Source organism: Argiope bruennichi, chromosome 1 (genome assembly GCF_947563725.1).
Source record: "Argiope bruennichi chromosome 1, qqArgBrue1.1, whole genome shotgun sequence".
NCBI lineage: Eukaryota > Metazoa > Arthropoda > Arachnida > Araneae > Araneidae > Argiope > Argiope bruennichi.
Window position 1 is genome coordinate 54,597,983 of NC_079151.1, and position 24,637 is coordinate 54,622,619.

At 27.7% G+C, this 24,637-nt stretch overlaps 2 protein-coding genes and 3 non-coding genes across 5 annotated transcripts; 3 read left to right on the forward strand and 2 right to left on the reverse strand.

Annotated features, from left to right (window-relative positions):
- Positions 1-2,760: 2,760 nt before the first annotated feature.
- On the forward strand, positions 2,761-2,831 carry Trnag-gcc (transfer RNA glycine (anticodon GCC)). The gene has a single exon. It is a non-coding gene; the product is annotated as a tRNA-Gly (tRNA).
- Positions 2,832-3,170: 339 nt separating this feature from the next.
- Positions 3,171-3,244, forward strand: Trnai-aau (transfer RNA isoleucine (anticodon AAU)). Its single transcript has one exon. It is a non-coding gene; the product is annotated as a tRNA-Ile (tRNA).
- Positions 3,245-3,972: 728 nt separating this feature from the next.
- Trnav-aac (transfer RNA valine (anticodon AAC)) lies at positions 3,973-4,045 on the reverse strand. Its single transcript has one exon. It is a non-coding gene; the product is annotated as a tRNA-Val (tRNA).
- Positions 4,046-10,648: 6,603 nt separating this feature from the next.
- Positions 10,649-11,854, forward strand: LOC129972701 (septin-10-like). Its single transcript, XM_056086933.1, has one exon. It carries the CDS (start codon positions 10,649-10,651, stop codon positions 11,852-11,854), a length of 1,206 nt encoding a protein of 401 aa, XP_055942908.1.
- Positions 11,855-15,467: 3,613 nt separating this feature from the next.
- On the reverse strand, positions 15,468-23,395 carry LOC129958398 (glucose-6-phosphatase 2-like). Its single transcript, XM_056070910.1, has 7 exons — positions 23,239-23,395; positions 19,981-20,059; positions 18,569-18,733; positions 17,775-17,890; positions 17,576-17,669; positions 16,952-17,073; positions 15,468-16,509 (listed from the first exon to the last, which is right to left on the reverse strand). Exons 2-7 carry the CDS (start codon positions 20,055-20,057, stop codon positions 16,004-16,006), a joined length of 1,080 nt encoding a protein of 359 aa, XP_055926885.1. The 5' UTR covers positions 20,058-20,059; positions 23,239-23,395; the 3' UTR covers positions 15,468-16,003.
- Between the last annotated feature and the right edge of the window lie 1,242 nt (positions 23,396-24,637).

Sequence of the window (24,637 nt, forward strand, 5' to 3'; positions counted from 1 at the left end):
GCTTGCAAATTCAGAAAAAGCATTTGAAGTTCGCAAAAATTCATCAATTGAAGACCAATAACCTTTGGAAGAAAGCTATATTTAGTAATGAAAGAAAACTCAACATTTTGGCAGTGACAGCCATCGTACTGTATATAGAAAGCCAAATATTGCTTTGGATATAAAAAATTTACGTCCTGCAGTTAAACATGATAGTGACTCCGTCATGAATTCAGGTTTCATGGCTTCATCCGGGGTAGGAAATTTAAATTTTATAGATGGCATTATAAATGATATGGATTTCTTGGATATACTTCGCAGCAATCTAAAGGAAAGTGCAAAAATTTGGGTTTAGATGGAAATTTCCTTTTCCAGTAGGACAATGACCCCAAACAGAATGCACGTAAGGTCAAAATATGGTGTCTTTTTCATTGCAAACAGTAGTTACACACAATATCACAATACCCCGACATCAATACCATTGAATATCTGTGGACCACACTCGAAGCAGTGGTCCAAAAACACAAAATTAGAAACAAAACCCATTTAAAACAAGTGTTGCAAGAAGAACGGGGTAAAATATCTTCAGATGCCACAAAAAATTGGTTGAATTGGTACCATGAAGTTTAGAGGCCCTTATAGGAGCCAATAGACATGCAACTTAACAGTGACATTTTGTTTCTATGCGAGATATTGCAAAAATTTCATTGGTGTATTCTCAATTTTTTGAGGCAAAATTCTACGTATGTTTATTTAAAATGATTCTGAAATTTTTGAATTTAGAAGCTTTTTGTCGATTTTTCTTTATTTTTACTCTAAATTAAACCATTTTTTAGGTGTAATGGTGTAAAAATAAAAACATGTTTGCACTTCCCGGTAATAAGTTATTTACATTGAAAGTCGGATTTATCAAGTAAAAGTAAGGTGTACTCTCAATTTTTTGAGCCACTGTATTTATTTTACATTTAAGTAAATTCTTATGAAGATAGGTATTTATATAGAATCTAGATATTTTTTTATACCACAAGCAGTAATATAACTATAAGGTGGTTACTGCCTGTACAAAGTGTGTTACTGCGGCAAAATACTTAGGGTACAGTGCCGCAGCGGTACCTGGCCAGAGATGTCAGAAATATATACGCGCATGCCTAAGTGCAGTAATAAAATCAGTGCAGTGACACATAACACAAAATTTAATTATAATCTATTTCCTTCATTATATTGTTATACAAGAGAAGAAAGTTAAATCAAAATTGTAATTAAATTGATAATTATTTCTTTACGTCTTCTAAATCATGGGAACCTTTAACAATCAAATAATAGGAAATATGTTAAGATCGAAAAAATATGTTAAGATCGAAAAAAATTTAATTTTTAATTTGAAGAAATTAAATTTAAATTGAAGAAAAAATTGCCTATTTCATTTTCATATGCCAATGAATATACAATGGCTCAAAAAATTGAGAGTACACCTTACTTTTACTTTATAAATCCAACTTTCAATATAAATAACACATTACCGGGAAGTGCAAACATGTTTTTATTTTTACACATAACAAATGGTTTAATTTAGAATAAAAATAAAGAAAAATCAACTAAAAACTTCTAATTTGAAAAGTTTTAGAAGCATTTTAAATAAACATACGCAGAATTTTGCCTCAAAAAATTGAGAATACACCAAAGAAATTTTTGCAATATCACGCATAGAAACAAAGTGTCACTATTAAATAGCATATCTTTTGGCTTTTATAATGCCCTCTAAATGTCATGGTACCGATTTGACCAATTTTTTTGTGGTATCTGAAGATATTTTACCCCATTTTTTTTTTTTACCACACGTTTTAAATGGGTTTGGTTTCTAATTTTGTGTTTTTGGACTACGTTTTCGAGTATGGAACATGAACATTCAATGGCAATGATGTCGGGGTACTGTGGTGGTGTGTGTGACTGCTGTTTAGAATGAAAAAGTCACCATATTTTGAAGTTACATACGTTCTGTTTTGGGTTGTTGTCCAGCTGGAAAATGGAATTTCCATCTAAACTCAAATTTTTAATACTTTCCTTTATTAGGGGACTATGAAGAAAAATCAATTTTTGGCGAAAACATCGAATATTTTTTGTTTATTATTTCGGATTTCTAAAAAAGTTCCTTTTATAAAACTTTTTGTTTCGATATTCATTTTATATTTTCAACTTCTGATATAAAATAGTAAGAATATGGATTTGTTCATATAGCATGCCACTTAATTCTGGCGCAATCTGTGTTTCTATCTGTATGCTACAATGCAGAATGGAATATAACCATATTTTTTCTAAAATTCGATTTCAGAAAAATTAAATCTCAAGAGTCTCATAAAGAAATAGGCTCAAATATTTATAATTTTTTTTTTATGCTCAATAAAAGAAACAGTGAACATTTTTTACAAATACCTTTGTAAAGTTTTAACAATAAAAGAAAAGATCAATATTTGAATAAAAAAGAAGTTAAATAATACTTAATCTTCTTTAATTAAATGTAAAATTAATTAATATGAGTTATTTTGAAGCCAAATTAGAGATATTGTGCTTGTCCCCTCCCGTCGGCAAATCTCTGCCGCCGCCTCTGCTTATTTTGACCCTATTTTAATGAGAATTCCGTTGTTGCTTTTTGTACTTAGATAAAAATATGCCAGAAGGAAAAGGATTTAAGGAACAAGTGTTTTCTTTTCCATTTTATCTTCTTCTGAAGTAAGCTTCTATATCAGTTATGTAGTTCAATGAACCAGTTTCTTTCTGATTCGAGCATCGGTGGTTCAGTGGTAGAATGCTCGCCTGCCACGCGGGCGGCCCGGGTTCGATTCCCGGCCGATGCAATTGTCGGTTTTTTTTTTTTTTTTTTTTTTCCTCTGAAGTTTTAAGTTTATATTCCATTACATATTCATCTTTCTTATCCGCATATTTAAAAAAAATAAATTATATGAAATGTCTTTGTAGAATAAGAATTTATTCTATATTCATTTTAAAGGGATCATTAGAATAGTGAGAAATATGAATTAAGTACAAATTGGTGACATTTTTTTAACTTATACATCATATAATTATATCACACATTAGGCATACAAAAGGGAAAAAAGAAAAAAAATTAAGGAAAACAAGAAAAGAAAAAGCATTGGTTAAAATTCCTCAAGATTATTTTAAAAAGGTTGCATGCCGGCCCATTAGCTCAGTTGGTTAGAGCGTCGTGCTAATAACGCGAAGGTCGTGGGTTCGATCCCCCCATGGGCCAATTCCTATTTTAAATCTTTTCGATTTAAGCTAGATCCAAATTAAATGAAGAATCCGGAGGTTAACAATTGCTTTTTTTTGACATTTTTTCTTTTATTTAGCTTATTTCGAAATTATTAAACAAAAAAGATTATAATTCAATTTTTGCAATTATATTTTACGGAAAATTCTTGGCTTAAATCTGTTTGTTTTTGAAATGAATTTAACTGTTTCTTAAATATTACATTCATTCAAATTTATTAAAATACAGTATTTTCATAAAATACTTGTTGTAATTTTAAAAAAAAATCTTTTTAAAATAGAGTTTATATCTTTTTAAAATACTGTTTCAATTATTTATATCAATCAATGCTTCAATAAATAAAGTTTTATAAGTTAAGATGATAAACAATTATATTTTTCGGATGCTTTGTAATAATCAAGCTGCATCTGCTACTGGAAAATAAGGTGATATCTGAACTTATGATCTTCGTATTGAATTACATGGAAGCAGTTCGCACTATATTATAATGCTGAACTAGGGACGTACCCATGGTGTAGTGGTTATCACATCCGCCAAACACGCGGAAGGTCCCAGGTTCGTGGATATAAAAAAACAAACAAAAAGGCAATTTTCACCTTGCATTGCCTTATTAAAGAATGTCTTATTTAATTAACTCATGCACATTTTTAATTCTATTTACAATTAAAATAAATTACCTAAAGCAACACTAGTTGAAAAAAGACGCTTGTACCCACCAGGTTTCGAACCTGGGACCTTCCGCGTGTTAGGCGGATGTGATAACCACTACACCATGGGTACACATTTTCTTGCTGCGTAACTATAGAGCAGTTCATAGCTATTTTTATTTTACTGTTCTGTCTGAATTGGGATATACTTTATAAGCAACGGGTCCACATTCGGAAAAAAAAAAATTATTAGATGCTCGGTTTCCGGCATTGTAACGGTCTTTTTTTTTTTTTTTTTCCCTTCTCATTTTTAAACTGAAGTAAAAAAAAAAAAAAAAGAGCGAATGAAAAAGAACAAGGACCAAAAAGTTTCTTCAACATTTCTTTTTTTATTATTATTTAAATATTTAAATTAAGACAGACTTCTTTATTGTTTTATCCTTAAAAAGAATTTTGACTTTTTCTGTTGACGGTGTGAAAATTAATTTTAATAATTAATATTGTCTTGAAAGTTAATATAACGAGGGCTCATTATCAGTTAGTCATTATCAGTCAATTTAGTTGGAATATAATCAATATTTCCAGGTCGCCAAAGGCGAATAGTTTTAAATAAAAAGAAAGATCCTTTCTATTGCGACTAAAACTGAGTGAGTTGTGAAAATGTGAATATTATAAAAATGCGCGATTTTAGACAATTCTATAGATTGTTTCTGAGAAGATACGCCAGTCAGGGCTTAGAATTTCTCCACGACTGATCTGCCTAAGATTATGAAAATGTTGATTGTTCTAAAATTGTAGTATTCGAAACCTAAATTCGTTCACATTCGATCGCAATGACCGAAACGTTTATAATATTTATTTATTTAAAAGTTGGAGTGTCAAGAATATTTTGCAGAATATAATCCCTGATAATATATCCAGAATTTGGCATAAAATGATAATAATAATAATTATTCTTATTTAGGACCAAAAGATTATTTATCCTTTAGATTTCATATTTTTTTGAAGTATGACAGGAGAAAAATAAAATATTATTATTTATGTCATTTAAATCTTTTTTTAAAGTAAAGCGAAAAACTGAATTTCATGATGAATCAAAGAAATTTTTGTTGAAAAATTCTTTGAGATATTGCATAAATTATTCTGTAGTGTGCATAAGACTTCAACGTCGAACGATTCTTCTTTCCTGTATTTATATTTTTTTTTAAAAAGGATATTTGGTTTTAGTGAACAGTGTTTTTATATTAATTGAAGTTTAATCACTTCTATTTTAATTTAAAGTTCACATTTTATGGGAGCTGACAGAAAATTAGAGAGATAAATATAAAACAATGATCAAAACTGCTTAAGGCTTCTATAATAATATGAGTTATGTGATTATCAAAATTTGACGCTCAAAAATATTTTACTGAAGAGGCTAATAAGAGATCAAGTTACATAATATATTTAATTGAAAATATGACAGAGTATTGCTCCCAGCATACCAGTTGGTCGCCAAAGGCTGCTAGTTTGAAATAAAATACGTCAAAGGGACGAAAAAAATAATACCAAGCTCTGAACATCATTGATTGTCGCTGGGTCATTGATGATGATTGAGAGGAAAATATCATATATCCCAAGCATCATTTACTCTGGCTACATCATTGATGCCTTAATGAAAGAACATCAGAAGACATCGTAAGATCGTCATCGAAATCATCTATGAACAACTTTTGTTACAACTTTTCATCCATTGTTACAACTTTTTATTTGAAGATCAATCGATATTAAACTCTAGCAATGGCTTATGGTATAAATACTCCAGCTACCAGTTTCAGAGGGCGACATTCTTAGATACAATATGCTACACAATACCATATCTCTACAATGTCTTTCGATATTTTAGATGTCGAAAATATCATGATGATAGCGTGCCAAGGTTAGTTAGGCATCTTGTGTTAATTGGGATGGAGTTTAAATGTGCTTTTAGGTCAAATTTTAATATTAAATATGGTAAGAGGAAAAAAAAATACATATTTTAGATGTCATTTACATTTCTAAGTCTACACTTAACGTGGTCGAAAATATTATAATATACCTCATACTTACTATTTTGTTTCTCTACGCTACTGGAGTGACGTTGCGAGGAAAGAAGTATTATTACAAGTAACAAAGATGGAGACAAATTGTTATCATGTTTATATCACTTTTTAAGTGAAATATATAAGTGAATTTTCTCCATATTTCTGCAAAAAAATCTTTAGATGAAGATATTTAAAAGATTACTTAATGCAATGTAAATGTAAATATAATAAGCATGAAATTAAGCTATAATGAAGTAATCAGACATTTAACTATTAACTAATATCCACTGAAAAATAATTTAAATCACGAGGAAAATTTTTCCACGTCATTTTTTCACTTGGTTTTTTTATCAAAAACATGTTTTTTAATTGTTTAGTGTTGAAAAGCTTAAATAAAGAAGTGTCAATGTATCAGTTATTGATTATATTTCTTTTCCCCGATCACTTTTACATTAATTGCAACATGTTTTTTAAATGTTTAGTGTTGAAAATCTTAAATAAAGAAGTGTCAATGCATCAGTTATTGATTATATTTCTTTTCCCCGATCACTTTTACATTAATTGTAACATTTCCCATCGATTCAAAGTCAGGACTAAAAGTATTGTGGTGCCATCTATTGATAGTGTTACGAATCACTGACATGGTTCATGTTTTATTATTATTATTAATTATTCAATCTTCAATTTGATGCAAGAAATATTGCATTATTCCGAGAAATATATGCAATGTTTTTCCAGAAAATAACCAGGAAAACAATATCTTGAAACCACAGCTTTATTTTCTTCACTAGCAGGCAAAATTTTCTAGCGGCTTATAAAAGTTCTTTGTTTGAACCATGACAAAGAATCATAGGTGCATCTCTCAGTTCTAATACTAAAGATGAAAAAGAGACGGAAGGGAAATGTTCAGAGAGTTTATACATTTTCGAAAAGAGGATTTAACCAAAATGTAGCTGAAAAGTATTTGTTTTAAGCTCTTGATTTTTCTATGACATTGTTGTTTAACGTTGTACAGTTAGTTATATGTGCAGAAAATAGTTCTTGAGAAGTGTAGGAAAATGCTCACGCAATTCAGAAGTCAGAATGCTTTATAAGTAGTTAGTTAAACTTCAAATAGTTAGAAAATAATTAATTTTAAAAAGGCGGATAAATTGAATTTTTTATTATCATATATGTAAATTTTCGAATGAGAACGAGATTTAATTTTGCGATCCATTCAAGATAGGCATGCTTTGAAAAGAAATCTTTAGAATCACTTCGAGAAAAATTCTTTGTTTTCAAATGAGCCAAAAGATGAGTTCTTTTAAAGACAAACGCGTACATAATAGGATTTTTTCGATGCTTCTCACAGACATTACTTGTGGCTTAAAAGGTATAAACGACACCTAGGCCATTATGCTTTTTCTCACTCTTCGTCATATTTGATTTAAAAAAGTGATATTAAGCAACTAACATAGCGTCTCAAAAGTGGCTGGGGTATCTATATCCCTAATTGTCTTTTAGTCTTACGTCACTGTGATGGTATACATTTGTTGCTCCATTGAAATAATATATATTTTAAATAATAATAATAATAATAGTCATTAATTTCAGAATTAAACGAAGATATCAAAACTTTTCTATGTTTTGGGAAACTTATATTGCTGGAATATTGTAGAAAACAAATATATATTTGCTTTCTAACATCGCTAGACTGGAATGTCATTTTAAGATATAATTTAAATTTATTATATTTCAGTGGTAAGCAGTTAAAATATTATTTTATTACAGCATATTTATAATATACAACACACGCAAATATAAAAGTAAAATGGTTGTTTTTCAATATTTTACAGCATTTTTTAGTTTTTGTTAAATTTCTGGATATGAAATTTAACAAATAGTAAAATTGAATTCTCGGTATAACCGTGACCATCAGGAATCGATTGCCACGGTATTATGTCAAAACAGAAATCGGTATCTTCAATCTGATTTTTTCGTTATTTAAATGCAAAAGGAAGTGGTAAGATTTTCACCTCTTTCCTTCTGTCTCTTTAAGTACTTTTGTTATGAAAAGTCATGAAAAGTCATATTAGGGTGAGCTTCTTTCCTTACCATCAAAAATGCATGAATTATTACGTTTTTAGATATTATGTATATAGCTATGCATTAGTTTATGAACTTGAAGGACATTTGGCTGAAAAGACGTTTGTAGCTGTCGTTTGTTTAGTATATTTCAAATACCAATTAGGGTGAATCGGAGTTTAACCCCCTTCTTCGCCAAGTTTCGATAACGTGCCAAATCTGGCAATCTTTATTATGCACTATGATTGGACATCTGCTCCCTTGCTTTTAAACATTTCGTAAGACCGTTGTTGGTGATTTTTGAAAATTGCGCCAAGAAGGGAATTAAACTCCGGTCGTACCCACGCCAGATGTCCGACAAATAGAATGGCTCAAAAAATTGCAATAAACGTTTTGAAGGTACAAAAATAATTTCCAGGATCACTACATCTAAGGAGAAATCGACTTACAAATTCAATTGTGAAAGAAAAGACACCAATTTTAAATAGGGTATAAATTATTTTGGTTATTCTTTATAGAAATACAGCGATCAAGTAACTTATTTCATTAGAAGAAAATAAAATTTGGTATTTAGTATGTGAATGTAAGATTAAATGGAACATTTCCCAAAAGAACAGAAATTATTGAAAACAAGGAAAAACTCAAGTTAACTATGTCCAGTTTTTCACCATTCACAATACAATCCTTACAATCATGCAAAAAACAAAATGTCCACCATTTTTTATGGCTATAAGAAATGGAAATAAACGTTTCTTTTTAGGTCGCAATAAAAAAATTAAAAAGTTACATGGCGAGAAATAATTCAACTTTGGCGACCGGACATCATTTTTAAATATAAACATCAACAACATATTATCAATCAAGCTCTAAGGTGAATTTTGTCAAATTGATAGATATAATTATTTATTAATTAAAAAAGTTATTTGCATTGACCACTTTTGAAATACATGATAACAGATATAAACTCTTCATTGACTTGCACTTATTCTTGGCTTTTCTGATTAAAATTTTCTGCTATATCATTTTAATTTCTTTAACAGCTAATTTTTTCTCCTGTGTTATTTACTCCCACATGTATATTTAAACCTATTAAGGTGAATGGATATTTAGTTTACTAGGTTAAATTAACGATATTGCTATTATTTAGGACAAATCTTAAAAAAATCCCCAGTTTTTTTTGCTAAACATGACAAAATTATGCCAAACGTCCTCAAACTCGCCAAGAATCAGTTCTTTTGGATAGTTATAAGAAATAATTACAAATTACTTTTACGAATTCAATAAAGACAAAAAAAGAAGAAGAAAGAAAGAAAAGAAGCCAAAAAAATGCAACTTTTGTTATTTACATATGAAATGCATGCTATTGACAAATTTTTAGTTATGAAATAATCTGTAAGCATGGTAACTTTGGAAATTTATTTGATGGTTTCCCCTTGGTGTATGATTTTTCGGTACTTTGAATTATTCCGTCGACTTGTAAACGGTCGCGAAAATGCGCCAATCCTTGCGAAATGCGCCAAAAGATTGGCAAAAAATGCGCCGATGCTTTGGCGCCATCATAATGAAAAGTAATTTGCGGTTATTGGCACAAAGCTACCTTTTGGCGATAATATCGAGTTTAGCGAAAATTGTCTATAGGATAATCCCAAAGTACCGAATTTTCGCCATAAAAGCAATGCAATCTTCGAAAATGTTTTTTGGCAATTAATCACTCATATGCGATTATTATATAATTACTAACTTTGGAACTGGACATTACATTTAAATCGAACCGACCTAACTGGTATCCCTATTTTCAAACTTCTATGCTATAACAACAGTAGAATGTTTGGCCTCCCGAGATTAGATTTATTTATTAACAAGGTATTTGTCGGCTGAAATCGCAACCAAAAAGCGTCAAGAAAAAATTTCGCCAACTTGACGATTTCAATTGTCAAATTACAATATAAAGTATATGATTCACACTTTCACATTTTTTTTAAACAAATAATAATGCACTTGAGCATATTTTTATAATGTGGCGAAATTTTCTTGGCGATTTTTGGTTGTACCGAATTGTAGCATTAACAAAGTCACATGTATTTGCTAAATACGGTATCGAATATTGAACTTTCCGTTATAAAGTTAGTTACTTTTTACAGTGGCCAGTAATTCAATGAAATATTTCTTAAGGTATTCAAAAAATAATTTTTGCATCTTATTCAATGCATTTTTTTAATTATCTTTATTGTTCTATTGAATTTTATCATCCATTTTTACTGCACGCTTACAATGTTTTTTTTTAAATAATTAATAGTGATACGCTTTACAGCATTTTATCTACTATTTTAATTGAATTTTTTTATTCTTTTCATCGCCGAATTTAGAAAGGAAAGACCATTCGATGAATCTTATATACGTTTAATTTTACAACCAGAAATATTCATGTTTTATTTGCCTTTAATACTTTCTTGGCGGAATATTAAGTACGTTCATGCCTTTTTTTTCCCCCAAAAAAATCTGTTTTGAAAGGGCATGTTCTTCATCTATTCTAATATGTGAATTTTCTTCAATTTCAGATATAAAGTCGAAGAATATTTTAGGTATCCAATACTGAAATGTTTTCGGAAATGACAAGAGATTTAGAACTTTCGGGATACGTTGGGTTTGATAGCCTACCGTATCAGATAGTTAAAAAAGAATTGCAAGAAAGTTTTACATTTAATATTATGTGTGTTGGTGAAACTGGGATAGGAAAGTCAACGTTAATAAGCTCATTGTTTAATATGGACATAGATATACCTCGAAACCATAAGCACACAAATTCTACTGTCGGTTTGAAAACCAGAAAATACGACATAAAAGAGAAAGAAGTTCCATTGCGATTGTCAGTGACTGAAACTGTTGGCTATGGTGATCAAATTAACAAAGAAGGAAATTTTGAACCGATTTTGAATTATATAGATTCTCAGTTTGAGAAATACCTTCAAGAAGAGTTAAAAGTCAACAGAAATCTTGCAGGATATCCTGATACCAGAATACACGTTTGTCTGTATTTCATTTGTCCTACAGGGCACACTCTGAAAGTTCTTGATTTACTTGCTTTGAAATATTTGAGTTCGAAAATAAATGTTGTACCTCTGATCGCTAAAGCCGATATCATGACAAAGACTGAACTTCAGAATTTCAAATCTAATATTCAAAAAGAGCTTCAGAGGGAAAAAATTGAAATATATCAGCTCCAATCTGAAGATGAAGCGAAGAAAGAATTTCAAGTTGTTCTTGATATTCCGTTTGCTGTTGTAGGAAGCACGGATTTCGTTGTAAATGACGGAAAACTTACTAGAGGTCGAAATTATCCATGGGGAACAGTCTATATAGACAATGAAGATCATTCAGATTTCATTAAGCTGCGCGAGTTGCTGATCGAAATTCATATGGAAGATTTAGTAAGTTCCACTCACATCAGACATTATGAAACTTACAGAGAAGAACGGTTAAAACAATGTGGATTCGAAGATTTTCAACGTGGTGATGAGCAATTGAATTTAATAGAAATACTGGATGCAAAAACAGAGGAAATACGCCGATGTTTGGAAGCCGAGGAGGAAGAAATGATACAATTGTTCATAGAAAAGGCCAAAAATGCGGAACAAGAATTGGCAGAAGAAGAACAAAGAATAAAATTGAAATATAGAACATTGCAGGATCAAAATGAAAAAGAACAAAAAATTCTTGATGAAGAAAAAGAATTGCTTCAACGAGATATTGATTTATTTAATAAGAAAAAAAGAGAGTTCGAACAAAGGAAGAAGGGGCGTAAAGTTATTTTTTAAAATAAAAGTTGACTGTTATTTAAAAAAATGCCAGAAATACGACTTTAAAACTAGATAGCCATTTAAATAAATATTAATTATCAAAAATTTTCTTTAATGAGAGTATCTAATATAATTGGTATCTAATAATTTTTACCAGATTTTAAGTTAATAACCAGGAAAAAAGAAATGATATTATTTATATTTTTCAACGTCACCATTTCTAAAAGAATAAAAGAAAAAAGTATTTCTTTGCTAGTATATTTGAAGTTTGAACGTAATATAGCATTTACAAAAGTAGAATTCATTAAAAAAATTAAGGGTTTTTGATAAATTATCTAAGGGTTTTTTTTTTCTGTGTGTAACTAAATTAGAATACGTACACTATGAAGCAAATGACAGAATAATTGTTTCTTTTTTTCTTCTTTTTGAGGTTCTCGGTATTCTACATTCGCATTTATATTTGTGCAAAATAAATATAAATAAAAAAAAAGAAAGAGCAGAAATGCAAATTTATTATTTTTTGTCAAATTATTCATTTGTTTTTTAATATTTTTGTGCCTTCTCTCTAAGACATCTATAACTTTTTGGGAATAACTAAAAAATTGATATTTTTATATCATATTAATGCTGTGGCCCTATTTAAGAAACTGAAAATGAATTTTACACACTTTATTTACAATATATATAAATAATATATTTAAAACGTATATTATTAATATAATTTTCTTAATGCTTTTTCTCTTTATATGCAACGTTCTAAATGTAATGCTCTATACATGTATTACGATTTCTTAGTTTTGAATATGTGATATAATACTGAAAATAATGGAAAAGTTTCAATTAGTAAGAACGCATGCGTTCTGAATAAAAAGGGAATAAAATACATACTGAAATAAAAAAAAGAATAATAGAAGGGGAAATAGAAAATGTCTGATATCAAGTGAAGGATTAAGAATGGTCACATTTTTAAAATTATTATTCAGGTCGAAAAAAGTCTCAGTTTTTATTTTTCTAACTTTTATGGTTTATTCGAGAGAAAGACAGACGATTTTTTTTTTCGAAAATAAAAATGATTACAATTAAAATATAAAATCAAGGAAAAAAAATTTGAAATTTAAAACTAATTTAAAAAATTAGTTTCATTGCATTTAAAATATTTTAATGCAATGATTAATTTTAAACCAAATAAATGTATAATAATATATTAATTTATCCAAATATTTTAATGCAATGATTAATTTTAAACCAAATAAATGTATAATAATATATTAATTTATCCAAATATTTTACGGTAATATGTGGTTTTGGCAACATTTAAATTCTTAATAATAAAGAGCAAACGATTTTTCAACACATCTCTGAATTCTGAAAAATTTATAAATATGACATAACAGAAAAGAATTCTTAACAGTTTTTTTTTTAGTAACTGTCAGAGTTTTGAATTTGAAATCAAAAAATTCCTAAAAATGTTTTTTTATCAATTTTTTCTTTACTTATAATAAGTAGTTTATTGTGAGTTTTTATAATTGATAACATTCTACTAATTTATTTATATTATTTTATTATATATTAGATGAGTAGAAACATATTTTTAAAAATATGAATTATAATAAGGATATGAAATACGTCGGATAAGAAGCAGGTAAGAATTAATCTAATAAAGATTTTGGGATTCTATTTCAACGTTCTCTAGTAAATAGAAGGAAATGTTCATAGATTATTTTCTAGCGTAAATATTTATCAGTCCTTTTTTATCTCATTCTTTATAGATAGAATATAAATTATACAATTAAAATTTAAATCATATATTCCAAATTTAAATTCATGGAAATTTTCAAAATTATATCTCTTGAAATCAATAGAAATATAATGCTACTTCCAAATAATGTTCTAATTATTTATAAGATTATTTTCTTTATTTTGTTTTGTTAAGAGGGATGTATGCTGTATTGACATTTACCTTTTAAAACTGAATCGATTTTCCTAAACAAAACAATTATATTCATTCTAAATTGCTTTAAATTCTCCATTAATTTTGTGCCTGTTATCAGTTCGAATCATACTTTCAGAAGCAAAGATAGTGAAATTTTACTTATTTATTTATTTTTGTTCTATAGAGAATTACAGAACTCGAAACTCAATTTCCTTTTCAATATCCGTAGATTTTAAGAAAAATAAACAAAAGGTGTTCCACTTCTTTTTATTTATTTAGTATTATTTTTTACAATTTTGAGTGCATATGGAAATTATTTTTTAAATTATGTGTGCTTATTTGAAATCAAAACTAAACTAGATTACAATGATTTACTGTTTTATTAATTATAATTAATACTCAGCAAAGATGATAACTGTCGGAATTGCATTATATTAAATTTATTTTGAATTTGAATAGTAAATATACGATTTAAAATGTATAAAAATATCCGAATCTGATCATGCATTTAATTTATAAAAAGAAAAATCAAACAGCTAGTTCGAAACACCGTATCATGATATCATATTAAGAAAGAAAATTTTTATTTTATCATCTGTGTTTTTATATATACTTGCTTCAGAAGTTATTGCTTTTTCGCAATCGTTTTTAAGACAAGTTAACAAATTTAACCCATACATTTTTTAGGTTTTCCGTTATTTAACCTATTACAAATATAACCCATAAAAATATAACCTCAAACATAAAAAATTGAGATTCCATGCAATTTGAAACAAAAGTATAAAAATAAGTTTTGGAAATTAAATATTTTTAACATTTCAAGTTTTTGAATTAAAAGTTATGGTGCGAAAGCCTACAATTAAACAGATTAATGAATTTTCAGTGGTGAATGAATGGTAAAAATCTATTGCATCAGCCATTTTATTATAAATTAGCAAAATTTTATTAAATTAAAAAAAAATTGCACAAAAGTAGTTTTTAAAAAAATTTAATAATTTAAAAACATTTTTTATGCGATAATATATTTCGAAATTATCGAGAAAAGTTAAAATTTTGATTAATTTTTAGTTAATACAAAATCTTTGTATATGTAATTACAAAGGAAAAATTAATTATGCTCCATTAATTTGTCCTATGAACGATTTCTGCATTTTATAATTGGCATTTATTATGTCATCTAAAAAAATTGTTATGTTAATAAATGTTTTGAAAGTTCTATTCTTTATTTGTCCGTTCATCCGTTAAATTTATTCAATCATCTTTCATTGGTATTAAATTTTGATAAATGTATCAAAAATATTCTAGTATCTAACAATAATCTTTCATTACATTTTTAACTATTATCTAAACTGTGAGCCAGGTAAGGATATGAATATTTATTTGACTGGGTCTGATTAAAGGTTTTGGTAAAAATTTGAATTGGCTCATATATTTGAATTCTTTCGTAGGATTTTAAGGGATCTGTACGATATTTTATTATAAATGCCATATCGTCATCTCCTAGATTGATATGTGGCTCCAAAGACCCTTAGGAAGGTAATGTACGTATAGGCCTGAAAAATATCGAATCATTAAAAACCATTAGATTTAGTCAATTACTTTGAAAAATATTCATGGCTTTGGTATCGATGCCTTTTGAATGTAAATGAAATTTGGGAAGCATAAGAAAATTTTTGTATATGTAATAAAAGGAAGCAGTAAAATTTTCAATTTTATTTAATATATATACAAATAAAAAAACAGTATGATCCTTGATGATATGTGATCTTGGTTTTACAAGGAATAATAAAAAAACAATAACAACAAATATATTTACATTATAATACAAATGCATAGAAAAGTAGAATTTCCCTGAGATATCCATTATACATTTTGATTAGTATATGGTTTGTGCTTCTTCAGAGAATATTCACTTTTCTTGCAGACATTTCATAAATATGTACACATTATTTACATAAATACGATTTCCCACTAACATTCATGCTTTTCGAATCATCAAATGTATTTAACAATAAAACAATATATTTGTAATTCTCTCAGATTAACAAAACGATTAGTATATTTTAGATTTCTTGCTCAAAATACATGAACTAATGTCTTACTTTAATTAAAGCATTCTAATTATTAATTAACTATTTTAACTATGTTTATAATATGCTCACTTTTTGTCCAAATTTTATATAGTTCTTTTGTCATCTTGTATCACATATATAGTTCCTTACTTATTTTTGGTTTTACTGTGCTTTCTGTTTTGCTTTCGTATTCCAGATCTTTGACACAATATACGGAGCTGCAGCTATCATGATATAGGATAACAAAGCATTAAGAAGGAAAGCTTGAACATAAAATAAGAACATATTAATTCTGAGCAATGATACTTTTTCTGATAACTTGCACACACCCACAGAAATAATTGCACATGCAATCCTCATTGCCAGTGTAAATTTTGACTTTGAGTTTTCCTTGAAACTTTTACTGTTGAATCCGAAACCCATGCCAAACATGAATCCGCAGTATCGCATCATGGAGAAAAACGGTGAGGTATCCAGGTGAACATATTCTGGCTTAGCGCACCATTTAATAGCTCTTCCAACAGACCACATGGGATCCACTCCGATAGCGGTCAAAAATGCATACATAGACAAAGCACTGGCAAGCATGCCAGCAGTGATAGCACAATAGAGAAATGTGCCAACCTGTTGTTGGGTGATGTTATTCAATTTCTTAGCTACCAGCCATCCTAGTAAGAAAAAATAAGTATTTTTATTATAAGTATAAAATGCTAATAAATTAATCGAATAAGAATTAAAACTTGTATTAAGATAATTTACAGATTAATTTTGAAAAAAAAATTAAAACAAACAAACCTAAAGGAAATAAAAATGTGTGTCAGTCAATTTTACAGCAAAATTAGTCACATTCGTCAGAGAAAGGCGTCATAGTTTTCAATGGGTTATGATGAGCGATGCATTAGTTAATTTTTTCACTCGACATTATGAATCAGCTTTAAGTGTATTAGTAGATTTACATTTTTAAAGCTTAAATTTAAAACATTTAATCTACAATTCACTGTTTATTTCTTATAATTGCTCTTCAATATTTCCAGTAGTCTATGAAATTATCAGGAAATTAAATATACTAACATAAATGAAAATAAAACTATTCGAATAAATATGACGTACCAAGAGCCATGCCAATGAAACACTGATGCGGGAAATGAGCTGCAATGAACACTCTGGAAGCACTGACTGTTGTCAAGAGGACTATGTAAGCTAACCAACAGATTTTCGGAACCAAACTGTTGCTGCAAAATAAAATAAATATTTTTATAGACAGATATTTCTACTTTAAAAATTAGATTGAAGCAAATTATATGAAATACGTTTTCTAAATTCATTACTATTTATCAAGACTTTATTGAACTTATTTATAAATGTTCAGAAAATAGAACATGAATTTTACTCGCTGGAAGTATCTCGAATCATCGAAAGTATCTCGTTCAAAATAAAAATTCTAAAAATTACATTTTGAAAATAAGGATTATTTTTTTTAGTTCATAGATAAAAAAATGGGAAACTTGTCCAGCACATGTTTACGTATAGTGACTAACAGCAAATAATTTCTGAATCCTAAACGGTATTCAGGAAACGTTTATACAATACATTGAAAGCTTTTTTTTTATTGATAATCATTTTAGAAAGAAATTGGAAAAATCTATTAATTACAAAGTAATGGGGTAAAATATTTCCTATCCTATATAAATATTTAATAAAAAATTTATAAAAATTAAGAAATATTAAACTTACCTGTCCTTTCTGTTGAAATTGAACTTTTCAAGGAAAGCATCTAGAATGACGTACCACACACCAGCTGTCACCATTGAATGGCCAGATGGACTGCCTGAAAATTTTATATCATATTAGTTTTATTATATTTTATATTTTTAGAGTATTTCTTTAAAAAAAAAAAGGGAGATCTGAGATTTTCTATCTCAACTGAATTTACCTGGACCAGTTTCACAAGTGAGGGAAAATTGTTGAATATCTGGTGTTGATATTCCAGTTCTATTATACACTTGAGTCTCGTGAATCCACCAATAAGGACGTTCACCATGAAGAGCCCTGAGATAAAAAAAAATGATGTTTGTAATATAAAAGATTAGAAGAGATTTCTGAAGAGAAGAATATATATATTTTTTAATTTTCCATTAAAATCTAAAATATAAAGTGCCAGCTCATATTCTATCATTTTTATTTCGCTTCTGTGAGCTTCAAAACAATTTATTTATTTATTTTAAAGTAGTTTATTGCATAAAACTGAAAATATATGTGTCTGTGCTTTGCAAGAATTACTTCGAAAGAGTCAACAGTAGTGACAAAATATACTCATGTCCTTCTACAGCCTATTTCCAAATAGCAAAAACCTATTTTATAATATATCTACGATTTTGTACAACTTTCAAAATAACAGTAACATCATAAAAATATCATATAATACCTTAGTGCTAATAAATTTCTCTATCAGTTACTATTTTCAATTTCTAAAAATAATTATTTCTGAAGATATTTAATTACATAAAAGAAAAAATGGTGACAAATTCTTAAATGCAAACTAGATTTTAATTCAAAATAGCAGTATAAATATTTATATTTCTAGTGTCTTCTGGTATATTTCCGATGGAATTTCGAGTAATTAATTAATTGTATTTTAAATAATTTCCAAACGAAAATGAGTAATAATGCTAGAGCTGGTAAAAAAAAAGAAAAAGAAAAATTTTGCTCGCAATTTACAAAACTTACCATTTCAGCATTTGGTTGACCCATTCGGCTATCACTGTCACCCACATTATCTTTTTGCCAACACGCCAGTCAAGAGAAAGAAATAATGGAGAGTAAACCAGAAATGCATATCTGGGGTCGAAGAGGTTGGAAATTAAGAAGAATACATCACTCTGCTGCAGAAACCTAAATAAAAGACGTAGGTAAGATGTAAGAAATAAAAGTAAATCATTTAGATAGAAACTTTAAAAAAGAGTTGTAATCGAGAACACTTCTTTTATAACATGGCATTTTGAATATGCTGAAATTTATTTTTCTATTTTAGTTCATTGTAAATCTACTTATGCGCCTTTAAAACATATTTTGCAGCTTCCAGCATTTAAAAAATTTTTAAAGGCAATTGCACTTATGCTTAATTATACAGACTTTCAAAAATTAATCATCTCTATATTTCTAGAATTTTGCAACATTTTAGCTTTGTTATTTATAATATAAAATTTAACTTAGCCATAAATTTTAATTAAATAATTTTAAAATTTTAATTGTTTAAGAAAATTGATCTTAATGTGTATGAAAGGAAATCAATACTGCTATTAATGACAAAGAGAAAAAAATATTCACAGAAAAGTTACAGCGCTGAATAGCACAAATTAATAGAAGAAAGTTAATGATTAAATCATGAAACATGAAAATGATTTTCACGTTTTCTTCTTTTCTTTTAAAAATATAAAAAGGAAACATAAATATCAGAATTCAGAAGACAAAACAAATATCTGAAATAATAATATTAATTTTATTATGATCTTTGAGATTGTTCAGTATTCTGATTTCAAGAAATGTGTTCGGTAGGAAATTTGAAATAAACGAATTAATGTTATTTAACGTAAATTGCATAAGAAATATGAGTCTTCGACAATTTAAGGCTATCCATTTAACAAACGATGATCCTGTATGTGTGTTTTTTATTTTGATTTCTATTTACATAGATAAGATTTTTTAAAAAAATACTCAGGATGGAAATTTTTTTTTTTAAATCTGTTGAAACTCTTAATGCTTTAAGCATGTAGAAGCCTTTAAATTTTTACTTCAATAATGCTACTGAAGCGTCGCAAATCATGACAATATCTGAAGCAACCAAATAAATTTTCAACTTTTGTAGCAGCTTTTCTAGGAAAATCTCAATGGCGAGGACCAATATATTACTTCCTAAATATAAGCATACTACAAATTTCCGTGAGTGTTGCTTCATTAACCATCATTTTTTTATTTTAATCTCCACGGGAATTGAAAATAATCTGATCTCAAGAAATCTTTAGTAAGCTTTATATAATAATATTATATATTAGCTATAAGCTTTATATTACATATAAGCTTTTATAGAATAATTCATAAGGTTCTAGTATAAGTAGTAGGTATCAAAAATGCTTCATTACCTGGCTTGTAAGCCTTCTATAGCAGATACACTATTTTCGTAAACTACGTCCATCGTTCCTGTTAAGACATTCGCCATAGCTGAAAGAAAAATAGTCTTATGAATAACAATTAAAAATATTTATATTTATAATTATTTAATAGAAATACATCGGTGAAATAATTTTTAATAGAAGCGAAATATAAATTTATTAAATTTTCAAATAAATGCTTTAATAATTGCAAATTTGTTATGATCTTTTTATATTTATAAACAATGCTGAGTATGCATAAAAAGAAATTTCTTTCTCATCTTTAAATAGTCATTCTAGGGCTAAAAGACATCAGTTAACGATTAAGTTTGTATTCAGAGGTAGGTAAGATATATATGGAAATTCCCTTCACTGAGGAAATATTAATCTTCAGTGAACTCATTGTAAATTCTCTTAAATTGAAATATAAATATATCTGAGATCTGAAGTTAGAATTTTATATATTTCTTGGGTTTAATTTTATGATTAAAATAAAATGATAATATAAAATGATCTATTTTATTCATTGGATTAACTATTAGTTTTCAGGCTGCTTGAGGGTTATTTCAGAAAAATTAAAGATTTTAAATCGACGGAAGTTAACAAAGATAATACCAAAGTCTACATCTTTCTTTAGTTCTTCTATACCGTGCTAATTTAAAGACATAAATGAAAGAATTCACTGTGCACCGGGCTCTCATTCGAGGAAATTTTTCTTTGTCGTTAGATTTCGAGCTCAGAATTTTCCAATAAGAAAACCAAGACTCTGCAACCAAATCACTTTACATTTTAATACAATAATGAGCATCATGAGCATCTTTAATCATCAAATTAGGTTCTGCTGCAATTTTTTTTATCAAATCATACGAGATACTGGCTATCATAACTCTATTTTTTTAATTATAGAAATGAGAATGTTTTAAAAATAAACATTTAAGAATTAAAGCAACAGACAAATAAATGAATAAACTCGATCCTAATTTGAAGCTTTAATATGAATACTTCCATGGTAAAAGTGCTTAACCTGGGGACATTTTTCTCTCAAAATATCCCCATACTAAGCCTTTTTTCTTAAAAATGCTTGTATTAAAGTTGCAATTCAATAACTGAAGTCACCCAGTTATTTGTTTGTATCACCCTTTGCAGTTACGTTTAAACATAATTTGATATCAGACTGTTTTCTTTGCAAGAAAAACGATGTTACAGATTTATTGCTATATATAAAATGAGGAAATGAAGGAAAAATTTAAGAGCTGGACATTTTCTTTATTGCTATCAGGCTGATTCAAAAGACTCATTTCTATTATTAATAATTGAAACCTTCATCCTTTCCGTAAATGTGAATGCGCTTAAATATAACATTCATTCCAATTAAATTGCGATAATTTAAATCTAATCTACATAAACAGAAAATGGAACGGAGGAATTATCTTATTTATATTTTACACGACAACTAGGAAAGCGTTTATACATTTTAAAAAACGAATAACGACGGGAAAAGGTTTCGTATCAAATATATGAAATTGCGCAGAATACTTTCTCTTGTAAACAACTCATAATTTTTTTCATGACATTTCGTTTTATAGATAGAGTTCTGTATAACGCTGTTTGACGTAACTGAGACGACACAAAAAGTTAAAGTTATTTATTTGTAATTTATCAATTATTGTGGCTTTTATTTCAAAAGAAGTTATAAACTTTCATCCGAATTTTTACTTGACAGATATTAACTGCTCACAAATTAAGCAAGTAGATTAAAAAAAAAAGAAAAAAATTTAAACAATATATGTTTCTTAACTAGTGTGTAAATCACAAGAAGGAGTAGAGTCAACTATGTCCGGGTTAAATTCTTTATCGCATTTCCGAGGAATACACTTTGTTCAAGATAAGAATTGACAGTGCGTTTCACACACTCATAGATGACCTACATTCAACAGATAAAGGAAAGTTTTTATTTCGGTGAGTCATCTTAATAGCTTTTTCGATCCTAACAATATTTGATTTTGCATTTGATTTTTTGTATTTTATTTTCTATATAAAAATATACGTTGAAATTCAGTAGGAAAAATCAATTTTAATCTCATATTCGACTAGTAAAAAGCGTACCTTTATTTCAAATTTCAGAAAAATAATTGATTATATGATATTTCATATTACTTTGTTACAACAAAAGATCTATCTATAATTAAGTGCAAAAGAATAATTTTTCATTGTTTAAAATTAAATAACACTGGAATTCAATGCTTTAAAAGTATTTACTAATTTCAAAAATATTAATACTTTGCATTATAAGTTTTAATTATTTAATGTAAAAAACCTTTTTTATTTGCAGTTTTTTTATATCAATGTTTGATTCAAACTTAATTTTTAGTATATATCAGTATACTACTATAATTTGCAAGGTCAAAAAGAAAGAGTTAATGTGCTCTTATAGTTTTAATGTGTCATCTGTACAACAGAGCGAAACACATATAGAAATGTGTCATCATTATATAATAAACACAGCACATATATTGCTATGTATAATTTTATTCCTGTTACAGAGATGATATTTTAAAAGAATAAAAACATATCAGTTGAATCTTTTTTTTCCTTCTTGGTCACTTTTATTGCGATATATTGACAATATATTAAATATGACAAAATAATGATCACACCACTTTAAATAACTTTTATAACATAATTTTTTTATAAAAAACTTGCATAACTTTTTTATCAATTATTTGCATTGTTAATATTTGCTGCGCTATTTCTTTTCTGTACTTAATTAAGGAGATTTCACTCTTAAAATTAAAACAAATAGTATGTTATGTAACTAAATTTAAAAAAAATCAAAGTTAATTGTTGTTTTTAAAAAAACATTACTTTTATTTTATAGCAGAGAATTTATTTTATTTTGATAAATTAAAAATTTCATTATGCACATAAATCAAATACAAAAGAGTATTAAATTAATATCACAATCACTTTTGTTCATAATCACTTTTTTTTAATGCTTAGAGAAAACTAATAATCTTACAGACAAATATGTCAGCATGCTATTAAATAAAGGTATTTCAATATTAAACAAAATTTTTCTGAATTCATGGATTTCTTTCAACAATTCCATATATTTGTTTAATCTACAACAAAAAACGGGCATTCCATTAAAATTTTATTTAATTCGAAATAAAAGAAATAAACAACAGCGCATTGTTGTTATAATAAAAGAGCAACAGACAATTTAAAGAAAGGATAAGTAATTCATACCTGCTTGTGTTAGAGAAGAAAAGATGCTATGCAGAAAAAACGCGACGTTTGCGTCGTCTCAGTTGCTACGGATACCAGTCAGCACAAAATGATGCTCAACGGGATCAAAGACCAGAATCAAAACTTTCCCACTGAGCGAAATCCAGGTATATATACTTGCACCCCATGCCATCCATCCACAGCTGTTTACGACTGCAATGAGCTATTACGTCATTTCTCCTCTGCTCTCGAGTAATCAGATAACTGTGCTCTTCCCATTTCATATTATTTCTTTTCAACACGCAGATTAGACTTGTTTGCCGTCTACGACAGTTTTTTTTTCTTGTTTTTTTTTATTACTAAGTGTTTTAGGATGATAACGCATTCGCTTTTCCTTCGTTTGGAAAGGCAAATAGATTTGTTTTCATAAAATTTTTTGGCACTGATTCGAATTTTTTTTTTTTTTTTTTTTTTTTTGACACGAAAAATTCGTTGCGTAAAATCTTTTATTTTTCTCAAATTTTTTCCTAGCATTTCCAACGATATTATTCTGAGTTAATATGTTTCAGGGTCATTCAACAAAAGGAAGTACATTCTTTGTTTACTAGAATTATTCATTTTTTTCCGATTAAAACATTAAGTAAATTTAACATTTTCTTTCTCTGTTGCAAATTAAAATATCATTTTGAACCGCTTAAAAATTATTTACATTATTTAACTAAAAAGTATATTTAATTTAATATACTTTTTTTCGGAAATTCATTCTGTTCTTTAGAGTATAACATATATGTGTTCTGAGGTCTTAATTCATTTATTAAACTCATTAAAATAAAAAAAGAAGGTAATTTCTCATAGTCTTATATAGTTAAAATTGTCAATAAATGTGCAAAAGTTAAAATCGAGATATTTTTTAAGATGAAACGAAAGACATAGATTTGAAAGAAATCGAATACAAGTAAAGAACGAATTGTCATTCCTTCCAAATAAAAACTTTACATTTATAGAAATTCTTAAAGAGGGCGAGAAGAGATATTGCTTTTTATTTCCTAGTTCAATGTTTAAAAATTGTATTTCTTCCTAACTTTTAAGGAAAATCTATTTTTGAAATTTTATTATTCGAAGTAAAATTTAATAATTATTCGGAAGTTTTTTTAATATTTATTGTAACTCTATGCACAAACAGAATATTACCATTATTAAATTAAGCCTTTTGATTTCATGATTGTAGGAATAGTTTAAAAGTAAATATTAACTTGGTAACTGTTACCTATCGCTATTGTTTTTGAGATTATTTTCTTTTTTTTAACTATCAGTTTAAAATGAAAATTTTGATCTACTTCTTTAAATTATGCTCCTTGGTGATATAGAGCGATAATGTACATTAGCAGTCAAATTCAGAAATATAAACCAAGGAAATTTA

What these genes read in the sequence shown, in the direction of transcription:
- LOC129972701 (XM_056086933.1), top strand. Translation starts at nt 10,649, where the DNA reads ATGACAAGAGATTTAGAACTTTCGGGATACGTTGGGTTTGATAGCCTA.
- LOC129958398 (XM_056070910.1), bottom strand. Translation starts at nt 20,057, where the DNA reads ATGGCGAATGTCTTAACAGGAACGATGGACGTAGTTTACGAAAATAGT. An exon ending in ATAGAAGGCTTACAAGCCAG is followed by an intron (nt 18,734 to 19,980) that starts GTAATGAAGCAT and finishes TCTTTTATTTAG; the next exon opens with GTTTCTGCAGCAGAGTGATG. An exon ending in TTTCATTGGCATGGCTCTTG is followed by an intron (nt 16,510 to 16,951) that starts GTACGTCATATT and finishes TTTTCTTACTAG; the next exon opens with GATGGCTGGTAGCTAAGAAA.